This window comes from Ahaetulla prasina, chromosome 1 (assembly GCF_028640845.1).
Source record: "Ahaetulla prasina isolate Xishuangbanna chromosome 1, ASM2864084v1, whole genome shotgun sequence".
NCBI lineage: Eukaryota > Metazoa > Chordata > Lepidosauria > Squamata > Colubridae > Ahaetulla > Ahaetulla prasina.
Window position 1 is genome coordinate 85,742,076 of NC_080539.1, and position 20,931 is coordinate 85,763,006.

A 20,931-nucleotide genomic window follows, 5' to 3' on the forward strand; every position below is an offset into this window, starting at 1 on the left:
AGCCATATCAGTGGTGGGATTCAGCCAGTTCGCACCACTTCGGAAGAACCAGTTGTTAACTTTCTAAGCAGTTTGCTGAACTGGTTGTTGGAAGAAATCATTAGGTCAGAGAACCAGTTGTTAAATTATTTGAATCTCACCACTGAGCCACATCTTTGCAAACTCCTACCGAGCGCCCGCCACAGCAGCCACAGCACCAGCATCACCACCCTGGGGCGGCCACCGGCAGCAGAGAGGCCTCTATGCATGATGGGCAGTTGTGGAGGACTGGCGCATCCCGTAGCTGGGTGCGGGTCTTGCTGGGGATGGCTGAGGCACTGTAGATGTTGCTGCTGCTGCCGCTACTGCATGTGAAGGCCCAGCGGTCCCCTGTGGCCAAGCTCAGCCATGGGCAAGGAGCATTAGTCATGGCTAGGCTGGCCAAGCTGTGTCTGTCAGGGCTGCCCTAGGCATGGCTGCCCAGTGTCTCACTGCCGGGCACCTGGAAAGAGTAAACTTGACTTGCGGGAGGAAGGGAGGGTGGGCAAGTGTTCCGTGAGGCTCCCTTCCCCAGGAAGATTCTGGCCTGATCGCCATCCAGTCTGGTGATTCCTGAGGTGGAGGGGCTTCCTGGGCTCGCTGGCGGGCGCTCCGGTCAGTCAGTGTTCAGGTGATTGGAGCGGAGAGGAGCTGTGGGGAAGGGGAGGCCTCAGCCACTGTCACCATAGAGTGGGAAGCACACTCCCAGAGCGGCCACTGTCCTGGTTGGGGTTTGGAAGCTGCAGAGGTAAAGTTTCGGGGAGAAAAAGAAAGACTTCTGCTGCTGCTTTTGGCTGCATGGTGGGCGCTGGTGGCATTGGGCTACAAGCTCAAGGACCTGGTGCTCACCAGCTTCATCCACATCGACATGGTGAGGCCTGGGAGGCGTGCAAGCGTAGGATGGGGACAGGCATTCGCGTGGCTTGGTGCTTTCAGGCCGCTCGCGTTCTACACACACACACCGTGGGAGGGGAAGGGCCTGATGGTGGTGCGCAAAGGAAGCCTCTCTCTGCCAGACTCCCGGATGTGACTGCGCAGGCCACCCGGGGCCTCCTGCACCTCTGAAATAATAAGACCCCCCGATAATAAGGCCAAGTTCTTATTTCAGGGTTCAAAAGAAAATAAGACCCTGTCTTATTTTCAGGGAAACATGGAAGACATCTTCTGATAATAAGGCCAATCGGGCTTTTGAGCACATGGGCAATAAGGCCAAGCACTTATTTCAGGGTTCAAAATTTTTTAAGACAGGGTCTTATTTTCAGGGAAACACGGTATTTCACCCACAACAGCAACCCTTGTGAGGTGAGTTGGGCTGAAGAGAGAGTGACTGGCCCAAGGTCACCCAGATGGCTTCCACGGCTAAGGCAGGAGTTGAACTCATAGTGTCCTGCTTCATAGCTTGGTGTAATTAGGGGAGACTTTCATTTCCACTTTCACAATATTCCCACTGCAACTCATTTTGCTAAGTGACAGATAGTGTCTGGAATTCATCTAGAACAGATATCCTTGAGAATTAAACAAGCAACTTAAAATATTCAGGAAACTGCATTGTGTTAAGTTGCTTTACAATGGCTTGAATGTATAACACTGATCTTTTGGACATCTGGAAAGTGCCTCAATAAATAACATAGATATAAAATATAGATTAAAAATTCTGACAGCATGAGAGCATTGGTATGGATTGTATGGATTATGTCGCAAGCTATGTTTTTACTGTCATTAAAATATGAATACATACTTTGAGGTATCCCTGGATTTATTGCAAGATGAGACAAAATGTGAAAATATCTACATTTTATTATTTGGAATGTCATTCCCCCCCCCCGAAAGCAGATTTGTTGGGTTTTTTTATTCCATGTTAACAATATTACCTACAGATACTATATTAAGAACACAACATGTAGAGAAATATGACTTTGTGTCTGATTATGTTCAGGACCTCTTATCTCCACTAGAATCAGTCCGACCCTCATGCCAAAAGAAGCATCTATTTCTCCATTATTTTGTGGCCTGGAAGTCCTAGTTTTATTTTTGTTTTAGTTTGTTTTTGTTGCTTGGTGATGAAACCTTCTTGAATAATCTTCTGATAGAAAAAAAATCTAAAAGTTAGTAATTTCCAGGGTTTGGGAGACTTGATTCTGTATGTTTTATTTGGGCTTTATCTATTTTAAGTTTTTTATACTTAATTGTATCTTAAACTTATACTTACCGTATTTTTAGCCATCAAGTGTCTTGTGATTGTAATATCAGACAAGTGTGATGAAGTAAACGAACAGAAAAATAAACATGATGAAAAAAATATTCCCACTTTTTTTTGCGTGCATCCCAAAGCATGTCATGAAGCTCTTTGCTCTTCTCCAGGGATGCCAATGAAACACAATTGTGTTTTTAAAGGGGTGATAGGCTGATTTTTCTCAAATTTTAGCAGGAATCCCGTTTATTTTTATATGTTGGAAGTCTTGTTGATTGTACAGTAGAGAAACTGGTTTTTTTTTTCTTAGGATGAATCACTGATTAATGCAGGGATGAAATTCAGCCGGTTCTATCCAGCTCGGGCGAACTGATAGCGGTGGCTGCGGAAGGCTCCACCCACCTGCGCGGATGTCATGACGTCCCTTTTTGCGACAATTTTCAGCCTCTGCGCATGCGCAGAAGGCTTTGCGCATGTATAGGCTTTGCGAATGTGCCAATGATGCATGCACATTTGCAAACCGGTAGGGAAGGTAAGTGAATTTCACCCCCTGGACTAATGTCATACTTGGAAGAAAACCTTGATCAGGGAACCCATGGATATTGAATCAAACCACTTTATGGTTTTAGAAATTTCTGAATTCTCTTCTGAGCATAACCCTTTGCAGCACTGAAGTGATGCAGAATTAATATAGTGAGGATGGAAACTGCAGTATGTGCATAATTAATTTTGGACACATTCATAAAATTTTTAGGAGTTGGAGAATGCTCCATTTCTTTTTCATTCCGGTGCTCAAAGTAGTATGCAAGAAAAAGAGGAAAATGAAGACCAAGTTCTGAAAAGATCATACAGTGTAATTTAACTATAAATTATTACAATTCCAGGTTGAAATCAATTCGTTTCTGGGATGAAGAAAAGTGTTTACTTTGAGTCTTACCATTCAAGTCTTTGGTCTTAAAGGCTGGTATGAAATATACAGTGTTTCCCCAAAAATAAGACCTATCCTGAAAATAAGCCCTAGCTTTATGTGTGTGGCTAATATAAGCCCTACCCCCAAAATAAGCCATAGGGAAGGGTGTGTGGGCATGGACAGCATAGGAGATGGTGAGTGCATGGGGGCTGACTGTGTCTGGCAGCAGCCACATCCTGTGTAGCACAGGTGAGTTGAGTACTTGTGCGAGCAGCAGGTGGAAGCAGAGATGGTGGGGGGGAAGCAGATGATCTGTATGCACTGCACAGACTGCGGTGGGCCAGAGTTGTGGGTGGCCGTGGGAGGCTCATCTTCGCATCTTTTGGCCTACCTGCAGCCCACACAGCATGTCGGGATCGCCTACATTCTGCTCCACATGTTAGGATCGCCTGCTTTCCGCTCCATGCCTTTTGCTCTGCGCAGCCCCAAGTGTGCGCCAAGGGACAGGCAGGCTGCAGCTACTGCCAGACATTGTCAGCTCACATGTACTTACCAGCTCTTGCGCACGCGCTGGGGGGTGGGGTACCCAGCTGGGCTGATCACCCTAAAATTGTGTTGCCCAAAAATAAGCCCTAGTGCTTATTTTGGGGGCCAAAAGAAAATAAGACTTATTTTTGGGGAAACAAGGGTATTAGTAATCAATTAAACAAGTGTTGCTTCATACATAGAATATTATCTGATTATATCTGGAGGGCAGAAGAACAAATGCAAAATAAAAGCAATATTTTATATTTACCACAGCAGTATATAGTTCATTTTGATTATATACTGTTTCTTCTTCGTTTTTAATACTGTACATGCACATTTAAAACAAGAAACACTACACCATCTTTTACTGATAAAAGTTTGAGGTAGTATATCTAATTTATTTTCCATGCCATTAACAACTGGGTTGCAGTACCTCTAAATTCTTTCTAAAGTTGAAAAAAGGACTTTTTTATCTGCATTAGAAAGAAAGCCCTAACAGCTTTCCCCCCCATTTTCTAAGACATATGTAGAGGAAAGGAAAAACAGATGGGATTTATCACTGTGAGAGATTTCTGGTAATAATTATTTCCAACTCACACACATTCAGCTGTCAACTCTGATTTATTCTTGAAACAAAGCTGGATTTGGTTGCCAGTGATGTGCTTCATTTCTATTTCCTACATTATGTATAATTGTGTGTGTGTGAAGTGCCATCATCCAATCACCGTTCAGCCTTTGTGCCACCTATAATAATGAAAAAGCCACATTTCTCTTTCATTCTTTTAACTAAAGTGCTTGATTTTGTGGTCTGAATTGGTGCTTCAGTTTAACAGGAGAGCTGGAAAAACCAAAACAACAATTATGTTGGGATCACATTCTAGCCTTTCCAATTTATTCATTTAGAGCATATTTTTCCCCCTCTGGGCATAATAAAACTAATACAAATGAAGAATTTCCCCTGCCCTTCCCATCCTCAATCTGGCCTATAAGTAATGGGTTTTTAAGCCATAAACATAAGATATAAAGACATCTCCCTTTAAATAAAACTTGTTCTCCCTTCACTGTCACACGCAAGTGCTCATCTATTTGCTGGAGGAAAAAAAAATCCTACTCCCGCCCCCTTTACGATATTTTCCCCCCCCTTATTTTTTTTTTTACTCTATGCAATAGAAATTCAAGCAAGTGGATTATTACACGAACGGTATTCACCAAGGGCAAGGAAATTCCTTTGCAATAAACAATAGCCGACTCGTCTTCCATGTCTTTGGCCGCCGCCATCGAGCAAGGTCAGTCCCGCTGCGGCAGCAGCTGCGGAGACTAAGGAAACCCCCCCCCCCACCGGTCTCTCCCGCCCTTCCTTCTTGCTTGGAGCGCGGTAGCTGCAACGCCAAGCAAGCTGATCCGGCCATTGGCGCTGTTGAACTCAACCTAAAGGAACCATCCTTCCGCCTCCCTCTTTGCTCAACCGCCGAAATCGCTGTCCATACGTGCCGCGGTGCTGAACCCGACACTCTCTGCACCGCGAGGAGCTGTCCAACGCCGCCTCGGTGCTGAAACCGGATTCCTTTCCGACATCTTTCCAGGGAGAAGACTAGACTTAGGGGCGTAAGTAGAGCTTTCTCTGGGCCCCACGGCAAACCTCTCAGATGGGCCCCACAACAATGGAAAGCGACCCTATTCCTATTCCGGTGCCTAGGCCTTGCGTCCCATAAGATACACTGGGGACAGAAACAGCAGCGATTGCAGCAATAGCTGGAAGCGTTCTTGAGGAAAGGCGGGGTGTGGGTGGGGGAGATCGATGACAACCAGATCCGGGCTGTAAAAATCTGGGCAACCTTTAGAGGACAGCAAAGAAATGCAGCTTTCTACCTACCTTTTTGCTGCCATCTAATGGTCGCCCTAATAGGCGAGTGCTGAGAGGGTTTTTTTTTCTTTTTTTTTGGCCACTCGCCTGCAACCCGCTTTCACCTGCTGTGCCGCCCCCACCCATCGTGCCGCCCCAAGCAAATGCCTGAGCTCCTCTATGGGCACGCGCTGGCCCTGCAGCGGACCGCAGAGGTTCCCCGGCCCGCCGCCCCTGCCTCGACGATACATGCGCCATTGAAAGCAGAGAAGGGCTGCGCGGTGGAATATGGGTCGAAAAGGTGGCGGCAAGAGCAGCGAGAAGCCTGACCGGTAGCTTGCCGCCTTCGTGTTGATCGCTTCCATCCTCCCTACTCCGCCGTCTGGACACAAAGCAGCCGCAGCTATGGAAGAAGAGCTGAAATGCCCCGTCTGCGGTTCTCTCTTCCGGGAGCCCATCATCTTGCCCTGCTCGCACAATGTGTGCCTGCCCTGCGCCCGCACCATCGCTGTGCAAACGCCGGAGTCCGAGCAGCATCTGCCCGCCATGCTGCACCCTCGGGGCCCTGCGGCAGCGGCAATGCCAAGCGCTGGAGCTACAAGCGGCCCGGCTTCTTTGGACTACGAGTGCGGCGCCGGCGGAAGCAGCGGGACCGTCGGCGGCGGTGGCGGAGACCACGCCGACAAGGTGAGCTTGCACAGCGAGACGGACAGCGGCTACGGCTCCTACACCCCGAGCCTCAAATCGCCTAACGGGGTGCGAGTTTTGCCCTTGGTACCTCCGCCTCCGGGATTGTCGGCCGCGGCGGCTTTGGCCGGGCCCCGCGGGAGCGGAACCAGCTCCTCGCTCACCTGCCCGCAATGCCATCGCAGCGCTTCCCTGGATCCTCGCGGCCTGCGCGGCTTCCAGCGCAACCGCCTCTTGGAGGCCATCGTGCACCGCTACCAGCAGAGCCGGGCCGCCGCTTCGGCTACGGCCAAATGCCAACTGTGCGACCGCAGCCCTCCGGAGGCGGCCGTGGTGCTGTGCGAACAGTGCGAGGTGCTCTACTGCTCGGCTTGCCAGGTCAAATGTCACCCGTCCCGCGGGCCTTTCGCCAAGCACCGCTTGGTACCTCCCCCCAGCCAGCAGCAGAGCGCCCCTAGCGGCGCGGGCGGGGCGTGCGGCGGAGGAACTAAAGTCCTGGGCCTTGCCCGCAAGTCCCCAACCTGCGCGGATCATGAGCTGGAGAACTACAGCATGTACTGTGTGACCTGCCGGACCCCCGTCTGTTATCAATGTCTGGAAGAAGGAAAGCACTCCAAGCATGATGTGAAAGCCCTGGGAGCCATGTGGAAACAACACAAGGTAAGCCTTGCCCACCAGCCGCCTGCCCTACTCTGTGTACCAACAGAGGCTTCTGCATGTTATCCCAGCACCTGCTAAATGAGGACAGGGGTGCCCCTCTTATAAAGGTAGTTTATTAATTGTTTATTTATGAAATGTATATGCCATACATCTCACTGTCTTGAGTCACTCTGGGCTACTTCCCAAGGGTGAATAATTCCCCCCCTAAAACTTTCCTGGGCATTCTTATTGCAGAGAAGAGTCACAATGCTGAGCAGTGGAAGAAAAGACAAATGTCCGAGGAAGTGCAGAGTTTATATCCGATATAATTCACAGAAGATTGAAATCGGGGTCACTGTTGTATTATGTGCAACTGCCAGGCCGAATTTAGCACTGGTACTTCTCATTTTTTTAAAAAAATGCTGCCTTTTTATTAAGATGAGAATGATTTTAAACAACTCTCTTTATCAGGGTATTCATACATAAGGTATAATCAGGGATAAATTGTCTGACTTCAAATGGGCATTTTTAAACACTCCTGTTTTTTTATTTAATAAATGCATGTTCTTTACAATCTCTATTGTGCTTCTCTTAGCAACAGGTCTTATTTACCTTTTAAAGGAGTGAGTTAATCAGTTTTGAAGATTACTTCAGTATTAATGGCAAAATGAGACTAACAATATACCTTCCCACTTGCCTCAACAACCCCCATTTATCTCCTGTGCCATCTGTCACAAAGGGGGATGGTTTGGCTTTTCTCCCAAGTGAAGTTTTCATAGCAGCTTCAGAGCCACCAATTTCTGGCATAAGAATCGTTCAAGGTGTCCCTTGTGAGCCAAAGATTCAGGTCACTGTGAATATCGGGGATTCTTTGGGATTTGAACAAAGCTTTGTGAGAAAGACATTTGCAGCCAATCACCCCAGAGATTTTTAAACATTTTGTTTAAAACAATCCGTCGACTCAAACAACCATGATTTTGCATCCAAAATGCATAATGCAAAATGCATACAGAAATAAAGCTTAAACAATAAACAAAAAAGGAAGTACACCTCAGTAAAAAGAAACAAACAGCGGCCAATTAAAACTGACTGTAGCGGACAATTTCCCATCTGAATAAAAATGGATTTGCCAGCTCACAGACACAAAAATGTGGAAAGCAATCTGGCCTTTCTTAGCAGGTAGCTTCAAAGTTTGGAGCAACAATGGGAGAGGTGCATTCTCAAGTGCCTTCCAAATACACCTCTCTGATGATAGCAGGACCAAGGAATAGGTTCTTCCTCAAAATTCTTAATACGTACTGTAAGTGGGCTCCCATATTTGTATGCCAGAACAAGGCTTTTCAAATAATCCACTGTCATATGTAGGTCAGAATCTTTTACAGTGAAACAGATTGGTCATTAGTGAATCTTTGTAGAAAGAGCCACCTGCTCCCTGTATAGGTTGCCTTTGACAGATGACCACAACTGAACCCCAAATTTCTTTTGCTAAGCAAGACAGTTGCTAAGTGAATTTTGGCCCATTTTATTTCCTCTTTTGCCAAATTTTTAAGTGAATCACTGCAGTTGTTAAGTGAAGCACGTGGTCGTTAAGCAAATCTGGGTTCTCCCATTGACTTTGCTTGTCAGAGGCCAGCCGGGGAGATTACAAATGGTGATCACACAATCCCAGGATAATACAACTGTCATAAACACTTGCCAGCTGCCCAGCACCCAAAGGTTGATTACATGACCATGGAAAGGCTGCAACTGTTGTAAGTGTGAAAACTGTTCATAAGTCACCTTTTGAAGTGCCAATGTAACTTCAAATGGTCACTAAATGAATGGTTGAAAGTTAAGGACTATTTCTAATCAGTCCCACATCCAAGATATGTTTTTGAATAGAAGGTGGATCTCTTACCTGAAATCACAAGTAACCCTAAATTGAGTAAAGCAGTTGGAAATGATCAATTTCCTATAGTCATGTTCCTTTTTCTTTTTCTTTTCTTTTCTATTTGATACTAAAATTCAGGAGCACTTAACCATTTGCAGCAAATGATTTTAGGCTATGACAAGAATTAAAAGTATGTTATGCATAGATGGAGTTTTAAAATAATGTTTATGTGGGTGTTTTTTTTATTAAATCCAACTATGTTGCCCCTACTCTTAAGCAGATCTTGAGAGTGACTTGAAATTAAGCCCATTTGTCCTTGCTGGAAAGGAAGATTATTGATTATTCACTTTGTGCTTCAATGAAATGTCTTTTATTGCTAAATAATACATACTTTATACAATGTACATCCCCCAGGGGACTGTATCAACTCCTTTATTTAGAGGCAGGATTGCTTTGACTCTGCATACTCACACAGATACATGCACGCCATACAGGAGCCTCCTTTTATTGATAAAGTAACATGTCTGGGAAAAAAGCTATTAACATGGTCTTTCTTTATATGTGCTAACTTTGCTTAAGGGCCTTTTTTAAAACCTGCAGTGCAATAAAAAAATGTCTGCATTGACTTCTGGGCAGAGCTTGAGTGGTGAGCGAGGGCTCCCATCTCTTCAGTATCTCAAGACAACCCTTGTTTCAGTGTGTGCCTGTATGCAGCCTTTCCTCCTTCCACTCTATTATACGAGCAATAATTTTCTGTTTCTCCTGCAGAAAAATAAAAAGAAATTTCTTATTTTCTCCAACCTCTGAAAGTTACTGAGAGGTTTTTCAGATGAAAGCTATGGTTCACCTTAATCGGGCAAGATGAGCCCCCTAGTGCAGTGATGACAAACCTTTTGGACTTGGCGTGTCAAAAATTTGATTCTGCTGGTGTGTCACCCCTCCCAAACAAAAGAAAATCAATTCTCTAGCTCTGCTTCTCTCCCCCTCACCCCCGCCAATTTCGGTCACCCTGAATAGTGGCATTTGGCAATTGAGACTGGGCCTGAATTAGAGTCATGGCCCTTGACTTCAGCTCTAGCCCCACCAGTGCTATTCAAAAAAGTGCCTTGTGCTGTCTCCAAAGGTGTGTGAGCCTTGAGGAACAGCGTGATTGGCCTTGTAGCCCAGAGCTCCTCAGGATTTGCTAGGTATCTTCAGGTGGAGAGCTGGGTTTCAGCAGGTTCTGACCAGTTCTGGAGAACCGGTAGTGAAAATTTTGAGTAGTTCGGAGAACCGGTAAATACCACCTCTGACTGGCCCTGTCCCCATCTATTCTCTGCCTCCCGAATCCCAGCTGATCGGGAGGAAATGGGGATTTTGCAGTATCCTTCCCCTGGAGTGGGGAGGGAATGGAGATTTTATAGTATCCTTCCCTTGCCATGCCCACCAAGTCACGCCCACCAAGCCACACCCACAGAACCGGTAGTAAAATTTTTTGAAGCCCATCGCTGTTCAGGTGGTATTCTCTTTCTGTTTACAGGCTCCTGTGATCTAGTCAAGGTTTTTCTGAGTCATGCTAGGCCTTTCTTGAAATAGCTTTTGAGAATGTTTTTCGGTGGAGTTTGTCTCCAGTCTCCCAAAACTGGAGACAATCCCATTCTTGTGTGATTTTTGGAGGCTCTGGAGACCATGTAAGGATGTAATGTGCTTTCATGCAGTCTCTGAACTCTCTGGAAGTCATGTAGCCTCTGGATTCTCCAAAACATTGCATGAGAATAGAGTGTGAACTATGAACCCAGAGAGTTACATAGGCCGCATGAGAGCTGAGAACGGGATGTGCTTTCAAGAATGGGTGTTAGCTATAGGGGATTGCTGGCATGTTACCCAAATGTGGCATGTGAGCTTTGACACAAGTCATAGGTTCACCATTGCAGCCAAAGTGGATTCCATGACATTATGACCTGCCAGGCCCAATGAGACAGTGAGATCCAGTCGAGTACAATTGTTTATTTGCTTACACCTAATGGATAGACTAGAGGATGCGGTGGCTCAGTGGCTAAGACGCTGAGCTTGTCAATTGAAAGGTTGGCGGTTCAGTGGTTCGAATCCCTAGTGCCGCATAACGGGGTGAGCTCCTGTTATTTGTCGCAGCTTTTGCCAACCTAACAGTTCGAAAGCATGTAAAAAATGCAAGTCAAAAAATAGTGACCACCTTTGGTGAGAAGGTAACAGCGTTCCATGCGCCTTTGGCATTTATTCATGCCGTCCACATGACCACAGAGACGTCTTTGGACAGCGCTGGCTCTTTGACTTTGAAACGGGGATGAGCACCGCCCCTTAGAGTCGGGAACTACTAGCACATATGTGCGAGGGAAACCTTTACCTTTACTTTTAATGGACAGAATCTTGCCAAATTGAAGCTATAACCTTCTAACCTACTAGAGACATCCTGAGAGATTTTAGTGTGTGGCTATCCTGAACCTCTTCTTCTCACCACCACCCCTGGTTTGGGACTTTACGGTCTCTTAATCCAGGCCTCTTTCTGGGAAAGCTCAAAGTCTCCACCTCTGCTCTTGCAGATGCAACTTTCATCACACAATCAGGACTTTGCTGTGGGGAGAAATGACCTTGAGACATTGTGCCTGGAACCATGGTATCATGCCATCTCAAGAATAATACCATCTGAAAGTCTTTGGGAATTCTGCTTCAGAATGGAAATGTAGCTTTGGGGGTTGACTGGGCTCCTATTTGGAAGGGATCTTTTGTTCAGTTTATCTCCCAACTCCAAGAGCTTTGCTGTAAATGTTAGGAAAAGGAGCCCCTGGTCAGAATTGCCAGGATGCCAACATTTGGATTTTGTGAGTCAGTGAAGATTTGTGAGTCAATGGAGATTGGAAGCCCCATACCAGTGGGGAGTCTTTCAAGTTGCTAAGCCATGCATTTGTTTGCAACCGTCCCCTTCCCGGTGCACAGCTTCTCCTCCAATTGCCTTTGAGAGTTTATTGCAAAAGAAGGGACAAACATTCACCAATACATGCACATGATTCATAGGCTGGGGGAAAGCCAGTAATATATTTTCTTTTCCGCTTGGGAAGAGGACAAGGGGCCATTTGTTTTTAGGCACAAATCCAGGGAAACCTAAGAAGGTTAAGCCAAATCACTCATTTATTGTGAAGCTGAAAAGGATAGCAAGTGGGCTCTGATTGGCTGGCCATTCTTTGGGCGGAGCTGTTGGCCCTCAAGGGCAAGTACGGATTGGCCGACAGGTCCCTGCAAGCTCCCAACTTGCAAACATAAAGCATTACTTCTGCTAATAGCATTTGATTACTTGAATAAATCTGCAGATCAGTCAATCTCATGTTCATTTGTAGTGGTATTGAAAGAGGGGGAAAGATGGAAAATCTGGTGGTTTGGAAGAATTCAAAGGCAAATATATGTTATCTCCACCAACAGTCCCATCAGTGAGTGGAAAACAAAATGCAGCTTTATAGCAAAACAAGAAAGGCATCTAATTAACCCAGCACTGTTTTTATGGCTGTTAGCAGCTCTCTAGAATTTCAGATGCTTTTTCCTGCCTCACGAGGAGGTCATGCATGGCAAGACAAATGTTTTTTTATGAAGCTACAGACCTGGGGTACAGCTCTGGGCTTGCATAATTTATTCTAATAAAAAATATATTCATTTTGCGATACAATGGTGTTTTTTTTTAAGTGCAGAACAGTGTAAGCAAAGCATCACTGAAGCAGAATTTCATCAATATGATCTGTAGTATGAGCCCAGGAATTAGCAGTAGAAAGTATTCCTTTTGTTCCTTAATTAATGAAAAATAAACTTTTCATTTTAACATACCGCAATGATTGATATGGGATCAAAAGGTTTTGGGATGAAAAGCTCATCCTATAAACCAGAAAGCCCTTGCTTCAACTCCCATCTGTCATGGACTCACCAACTATAAATAGCCTACTAACTTGCCCTCTTCTTCCATAATGCAAGGATAATAATCTTGACCTATTTACAGGGTTATTGTAAAGATTAATGAGCAAATGAACATGGAATACTCTTAATGCTTCGAAGTACATTATTATTACCATGTTATAGGAATGGATGATTGTTGTCTGTGGAAGACATCTATTAGATTTCATCATTGGCCATTCTGGCTGAGGTTTATCCTCCTATATTGTAGGAGATGAGAGAGGTCCTTCCTTCCTTCCTTCCTTCCTTGCTTCCTTCCTTCCTTCCTTTCCACTTGGTTGGAGATCAAATGCCTAGTCATTAATTATATTAGTTATCCCTATAAATACTTACTACCCTGGAATGTTATGATGGCAAATGGAATGGGAAGTGGATCAGTATATGCATACAAAGCTAAGACACAGTATTAATGTTTTAAATAGGGTGATCTGTTGATCAAATATTCAAAGGTGTGCTAGAGCAGGGGTGAAATGCTCCCAGTTTGGACCCGATCGGCTGATCCGGTAACGATGGTGGCGGGTGGTTCAGAGAACTGGTAGCAACCCCCACCCCACCCCATACCCACCAAATGCCCGGTCGCCCCCTTCTCTGCTTGCCCTTTTTTTAAAAAATGCTTTTAAAAGGTAAAAAAAGAGGCTCTGACAATCCCAACTGAACCATGCGATTGTCAAAGCCTTTTGTTTTACTTTTAAAAGCATTTTTTCAGTCGAATAGGTTGTTAAAAAAATGCTTTTAAAAGGGGGAAAAAAGGCTCTGATGATCCCAGATGATTCCCCCCCCCACGCGCTGTTCTACTTACCCCATGCCTCCTATTGCACCTTGCATTTGGTGCATGGTGCACACTGTGCATGTGTGCGCGCAGCGCGCATGCGCAGTCAGCAAACCGGTTCAGATTTCACCACTGTGCTAGAGAAAGTAGCATTTGGAAAAAAAAATATAAAGTTTAAATTGCATTGAAGTAATGGTTGTTAAGAGCAGTATATCACAAAGTGCTTCAATGGAAGCAGCATTTCAAATTATCCCTTCATTTTAATGATGTAATTAAATGTTGTAAGGACTGGATTCACGTGGCACATTCACAGCTTGCAGATTTATCTGGGTGTTTTTTGAGTGTGTGGATTTTGAGGAAGTGAACAGGGTCCTCTGTAATGTCAGATCTATTAACCTCTTGACTAAATCTTCACCCTAGCTGTGTTATCCTTAATACTTTGGGAAGTGACAAAGAGATGAGCAATAATCAATACCACCTCCTTGTGGGAGGTAGAAGTGTGATGATTTTGAAAGAGGTGTTGGTCTGTTTGTGAGAATCCTTTCAAGGCTGGCAAACTCAACTCAGAAACTTAGATTTCTGGAATGAACGTAATTGTTAGTAAGGTACAGTAATTGAATTCTGAAAACCTGCCAGAGCAATTCTCCAGATCAACTTAGCATAATTGTTGAGTTACTCTGACTCTTTCTCTCATGCTTATCCCCTGTCTCTCCCCTGGATGAAGGTATTTTTTTCTGTGATGGTCCTGCTCTTTCCTCTGTATTCCTTGGGTCTGTTAGACATACCATCACAACCCAACAAGGTAGGCCAGACTAAGAAACTATTAGTCAGAACTATTTTCATTGTAACATCTGTAGTAACGGAACCTATTGGTACAAGTCTGAATGTTCTTTTCCCCTCCTTCACCGTATCTTTTCATGAATTATGGAGGGGCTTGTCTGAGCCCTTTCTTCACATTATTTTCTTGACACAGGCTCAAGCCCCTCTTACTTTGCCTCTTGCTTGTGTAGTAACTCTTACCCGTGTCTTTCAAGGCCATTCCCACTGCCCTCTCTCTTTCAGTATTGTTTGTCACAATATCCTTCTTGGGATGTTTGCAAGGGTTGAGAATTGGAGGGATGGTTTTGGTATCCTCTAGAAGTCTACTCCTTCCTGAACAGAGAGGTTTCCAGTTGGTGGATTCTGGGCAAGGAGGAGAAAACTATTGGATGCTCTAGTGTGAGATGCTTCAGGGCTTGTTTCTCTCCTGTAATTTAATTTAATCTTTGGGTAAAGCCAGGGGTGAAATCCAGCAGGTTCTGACAGGTTCTGGAGAACTGGTAGCGGAAATTTTGAGCAGTTCAGATAACCGGTAGTGGAAATTTTGAGTAGTTCGGAGAACCAACAAATACCACCTCCAGCTGGTCCCAGAGTGGGGTAGGAGTGGAGATTTTGCAGTATCCTTCCCTGAAATGGGGTGGGAATGGGGATTTTGCAGTATCCTTCCCCTGCCATGCCCACCAAGCCACGCCCACAGAACCAGAAGTAAAAAATATTGGATTTCACCACTGGGTAAAGCCATTTATTGGTTTGGGGTGAGGTATCATCAATGTGTAGCACCAACCATATAGCAAATGCAATGGAAGTCCTAATCCAGGATATCAGGATCTGGATGGGAAGAAAAGGAATCAGAGTCAACTTTATGCAGACGGAATGATTGCTAATTCAGAAACCAAAAGACTTCAGGTTTCTACCAACTTTGAAACCTAGATAGGATTGGGCTTTTTTGAAAAGAGCAGGCTAACAACTTTCAGGTCCTCCTGGACTCACAATTCTTTCTTATGGAGCAAGTTGAGGCCGTGCACAGGAAGGTTTTTGCCCAACTGTAGACTCTTCTGAAGTAGGATGCACTGAAAATGATGTAGACCCCCAAAGTAAGGGTATCAATATACCCCAAAAGTTGAATACTTAGAAATCTATAAGGCTTAAAGAAATTTTCCCATCATATAAGCAGAAGTACTATAGTATCTTGCAGAGGCGTTCTGTTGCAATAACCAACAGGAAGATGTGAAATCTTGCTAACTATTATTCTTTGTGACCTGTAATACCAGCTACTTTCTGTAACATGATGTTGTAAGGAGGGGGCATCGAAAGTGACAGATAAATCAGGTGGTGTAAGATACCTTGGACATTATTATATGCTGACCATGTAATCTAAATGTCAACTTCTTCTTTTATTATTTTACTTTCTGAAAGAAACTTATGAAAGTGCAATCATGGGTGTGGCTTATTGTTCAGATTTTTCTCCCGCACGAGCGGAAATCTGTTCCATTTGCGCAATTACATTCTTGCTTCTCCTCTACTTCGTGGTATTGTCTTCTGATTTACAATTTCTGTAACAAAAATAGTAACTCACAACCTTAACAACCCTTGATTAACTTATCACTCATTCTGCATTGGATTGCCCTTAAACATCACCTGAAAACTTCAGGTAGTACAAAATGTGACTGCATATATGGTAACAGGGCTGTCACATTATTGCTTTGTAATATGTTGCTACTGAGCTTCCTTGGTTGTTGTTTCCAATTGCAGTTGGTGGCGCCTGTGAATACTTATAAAGCTTTGCATGACTTGGGTTCTGAGTATCTGGGAGAACACACCTGTAGTATCTGCCTATCTAAGAGTTGCGAACAGAGAGTACCTAATGCTAGAATTCTTTTATTTTTTAATTCTATCCAATCCTTGATCCGTATAAATGATGTTGCTTTATAATAGGTTTCCCAATCTGGGAGTCCAAATCCTCCTCTTTGCTAGGAAAAATAGCATCAATCAAAATGAATGTGTTACCAAAAATATTATTTTTATTCCCAGTAATACCCATAAAATTAGGGATTTTTAAAAAAAAGACTTCAATAAACTTATAGCGAATTATATTTGGCAGGGGAAGAAACCAAGGATTAAAATAAAATCTTTACAAGATAGCAGGGAAAGAAGAGAATTTCTCTTTTGGAGCTCCCATTTATGGAATAATTCCCCTTTGAAGGGAAGAAAAGTTCTTTCTTTGTAGTATTCTGGAGGCTTGAGAAAACCTGGTTAGTCTAGAACAGGGGTCTCCAACCTTGGTCCCTTTAAGACTTGTGGATTTCAACTCCCAGAGTTCCTCAGCCAGCTTTGCTCTGGGAGTTGAAGTCCACAAGTCTTAAAGGGACCAAGGTTGGAGACCCCTGGTCTAAAACATGGCTGTCAAACTTGCGGCCTGCGTGCCATATGCGTCACGTGCTGGCTACGCCCACACCCAGTTTAGCAAAGGTGGGGGGGAAGGTCATTAGTCATGTGATGCTGCTATGACCATGCGAGTTTGACACCCTTGGTCTAGAAGGGCCTTGGTGTTCAGGCTAATTAAAAGTGTGATGCTATAAATAAATGACAATAGATTATGATGGTGGTGGTGGTGATGATGATTTTAAAATTACTATTGTACTGTTTTAATTTGTTGGTTTTTATGATGCTCTTCCGAATTATAAACTGTTTACTATTGCCTGCAACTGAAGTTTAATAAAGTTACATCAATCTGTAAACAATAATATAATAGTTAACTTGAATTTAACAGTGCTTTGCCCAAGCAAATAAATATACTGCAGCTTAATACAGTTGGATTTCCACCACTAAGTATCAAATCTAATTTTATTTTAATTTACAGTGCATGAACCCATCCAAAATCAGTATAAAATGTAGATTTGTCTTCTTTTTTGCTTCTGAGAAAACTAGGCATAAATTAACTAATTTTGTGATAATAGTGATTATCTTGTGTTTCTGCAAGTATTAATTATCCTTCTGCAATATACTTGGAATAGTTTACTATGTTGTCAGGGACCCAAAGGCACTCTTACCAAATGCTGTGTTTCAAATAATCTAGATATTAAACATGTGTAAAACTTGCAGCAATTTAAATGCATGGTGCTGTTCTCCATCATTGATAGTATCTCCAAGTTGACTGCAGTGTTTGGGCCATAATTGAAAAATGCCATAGGTTGATTTGGGTGGTACATTTCTTCAGCACTTATGGATTGCATGGGCCTTTGGTAGGAAGTAATAGCAAATATTTATCTACTGTAAGTATATGCTAACAGCGATTCTTTTTCAAATGGCTTCTCTTTCTGCCCATAAATATGTTAAGTACTTCTTGAACTTAAATTACATTATGAATAATTTAAAGCCACTGAATGAGCAAATGTGTCAAGTCTACTGATGATGTAATATAGCTATGTAGAAATAATCAAGAAGTCTGTCATCTAGGCAAAGAAATTTATTTGACTATTCCAGTTTATTAAATTATTGAATCATAGACCTTTTCCGCGGGGATCTAAATTGTTGTGCAGTTCAGCACACTTTGGTATGAAAATGTAGACTGAAAACTTATGACTTGGGATTAAGAGACCATTGGCTGGTATGCCAGAGCAAGTCCTTTTAGACAATGGCAAGAATGATTCCCATTTTCAAGTTCATGTTGCCTTTTTCAAGAGATCTCTGACTGGTCATAAGAACTACAGAAGAGAAATGTTTAAGGGCCAGATATTTCCATCCTTTTCTGAAAAGGCAAGCAAGCTCAGGATTCTGTACTTACAACCTGAATATAAAAACAGATGCCAGTTCAGCAATAGAAAAAGAGAAAGAATGACGGTCACTGAGGCCTAATGGAACTATACAAGAAGAAGGTGTTGTGATTAGCCATGTGATGATGCACCAATCGAAATGAAAGTTTTCATTTATTTAAAAACCCAATGATTTGCGAGAGATTTTCTTCACAAGAAAACTCTATTTCAAAGTAGGATGCAGCTTGGTGTGATGTGGTACTGGTGCTATTGCTTCTGATTCTCTATAGTTAATCTACTATAAAACAGCCTGTTTTATAACAACAGTGAGTGTTCTTCAGATTGATGGGCCACCTTACCACCTTGCCGTAACTACAGTAAACCCTTGAGAATTAGAGTGCCAGCGTAAGTGCCAAGCAGTAGTCTGTAGAGATTCTCAGTCATCCAGGTCATGGTTGTCCCAAAGGTGTGGTTTTTCAAGAGGCAACTGGACTTTCTTGTTTTTTCTTTGAAGATGTTTTGCTTCTCATCCAAGAAGCTTCTTCAGCTCTGTCAGGTTAGTGGGGAATGGAAGGATTTATATTCCTTGCAGACATCTGATAATCTGCATCCTTTCAGAGAGTTGTTGAATCACTTGGAGGTTAATCTGTGTCCTCAGGGTCACCTGAGTAGTGCTCCTGGTTCCTGTAGTCTGCAATTTTTTCTCTGGAAATCCATTCCTACTCCCACATCATTCAAAGGGTGTTCATCCCAAATTGTATAGCTAAATGTCTGAGGAGATTTTCAGTCATCCAGGTCATGGTTGTCCCAAAGGTACTTTTTCAGGAGGCAACTGGACTTCCTTGTTTTTTCTTTGAAGACCTTTCGCTTCTTATCCCAAAAGCTCTGACAGGATAGTGGGGAATGGAAGGATTTATATTCCTTGCAGCTTTTATTTATTTTTTATTTTATTAAATTTTTTAAAATAAATTTTATAATTTTATAAGAAAGCTTCTCTTTCTGTAACAGCTAGTACCCCCATGTTGTGACAGCAGCAGAATAACAGGGGGCCTGTAGTACATACAGTACAAAGGCAATCCGTTAATACAATCAACTTCAGTCATGCTGTTTACTGTGGCTTGCACATTTAACAATAGCGCTTAACAAAAAGCTGGGCCAGCTCTTTGTTCTGAAAAAAAGAGAACTACTTTTTTGAGTAGTATATGCTTCCTAGATGGATACATAGGTTCAAGAATGGCAAATGAAGAAGGTGGGGTTAAAATTCAATAATTACATAATAATGTAGCAAGCCAAATTGGTTAGTATCCTAACATCTTTTTATTATTTTAATTACGGTAGTAATTATTTTAATTAGTCCATAGATAGGGACGGCCATTTGTTCATGTTTCTCTCCGAAGAGACCTCTGGGTGGCTTCTGAGAGCTAGTTGTTGGTCTTATCTTATAGAAGTTATTATAGAAATGACAATGCCATTATTTGGATTTTCTGAAATAGCCTTGGAAAGTGGGCCTCAACAGTCCCACGTCCTGTAAACTGTAGTCAGCAACCAGATCAGAAAGAAATCAATAATACTCTGTTGCAGCTGTTACTCCCAGGATAACAGATGAATCCTTATCTGAGAAGGAATTGCAGAATTGATGCTTATTCAAGGAATCAATAGAAGTCCTGTTTTTTGCATGGGCTCCTTTATTGACAGATTTAGGCACAAGCAGTTAAGAAAATTCTCTGAAAAATAACCCAGCCCTACTTACAATCATTGCTTGAATATAGCTGTGGACAACCTCAGTGGCATTTACAACATCACCACTTAGTTTCAAAGGAAATCTTTCAGTATATTGTAAAAGAGTTGGTGGGCTGCAGAGAATATTGGTGATAATTTTCAACAGTATAGCTAAATATTTATCTTGGCTGTTTGCCAAGATACTTGGATTCTTCTGTGGTAAGAGACAGCCTGCATATTTAAAAGAGCATAGTGTGTGTGTTCATGTTCATTTGGCCTTGACAACCTTTATATATAACCATGAGATAATCATGCCCCCAACCTCACCAGCTTTCTGCCTTGTTCCCCCAGCATTGCCTTAATCTCCTCCTAACCCATGAGGGAACGCGGTGGCTCAGTGGCTAAGATGCTGAGCTTGTCAATCGAAAGGTAGGCAGTTCAGCAGTTTGAATCCCTAGTGCTGCATAACGGGGTGAGCTCCAGTTACTTGTCCCAGCTTCTGCCAACCTAGCAGTTCGAAAGCATGTTGAAAATGCAAGTAGAAAAATAGGGACCACCTTTGGTGAGAAGGTACCAGCGTTCCGTGCGCCTTTGGCATTTAAGTCATGCCGGCCACATGACCATGGAGACGTCTTCGGACTGTGCTGGCTCTTTGGCTTTGAAACGGAGATGAGCACCGCCCCTAGAGTCAGGAACGACTAGCACATATGTGCAAGGGGAACCTTTACCTTTACCTAACCCATGAGGGAGATAACCAATGGTGGGATTCAAATAATTTAACAACCAGTTCTCTGCCCTACTGATTTCTTCCAACAACCAGTTCACCAAACTGCTCAGAAAGTTAACAACTGGTTCTCCCGAAGTGGTGCGAACTGGCTGAATCCCACCACTGGAGATAACTAAAAGCATGATTAGCTACACTCGCACGGAAGTAAAGCTTTTCCCATTGCAGTATTCCAACACCAAAGGCAATATATAAAATCTGCTATGCTTTGCAATAATTTCCATGAAGGACCAATTCTGGGTGTCTTCAGAAGTACGTTTTGAGAGAATTGGGAGGGAAGAGAAGGATGCATTTTTTCCTGTTCCTTATGACATTTATCTCTCAGCCCCATCTATCTATGTAGAGGCCCAGATAAAGATGTTACCGAGATGAAAATTAGGATACTCCCTTCCACTCCTAAATTTTCTGAGTGCCCCTGAGATAAAGGAAAACCAGCCAGTCATGCTAAATG

At 43.3% G+C, this 20,931-nt stretch overlaps 1 protein-coding gene across 11 annotated transcripts in view; it reads left to right on the forward strand.

Annotated features, from left to right (window-relative positions):
• The first annotated feature begins 5,895 nt into the window (after positions 1-5,895).
• Positions 5,896-20,931, forward strand: part of TRIM67 (tripartite motif containing 67) — a 33,024-nt gene continuing 17,988 nt past the window's right edge. For 8 of the 11 annotated variants that reach the window (XM_058163813.1, XM_058163815.1, XM_058163814.1 and 5 more), the window contains exons 1-2: positions 5,896-6,023; positions 6,138-6,837. In XM_058163813.1, the coding sequence (XP_058019796.1) occupies positions 5,896-6,023; positions 6,138-6,837 (828 nt within the window). Of the gene's footprint in view, positions 6,838-20,931 lie in introns of all 11 variants that reach the window. The other 3 variants (XM_058163811.1, XM_058163810.1, XM_058163812.1) reach the window with 2 other exon arrangements.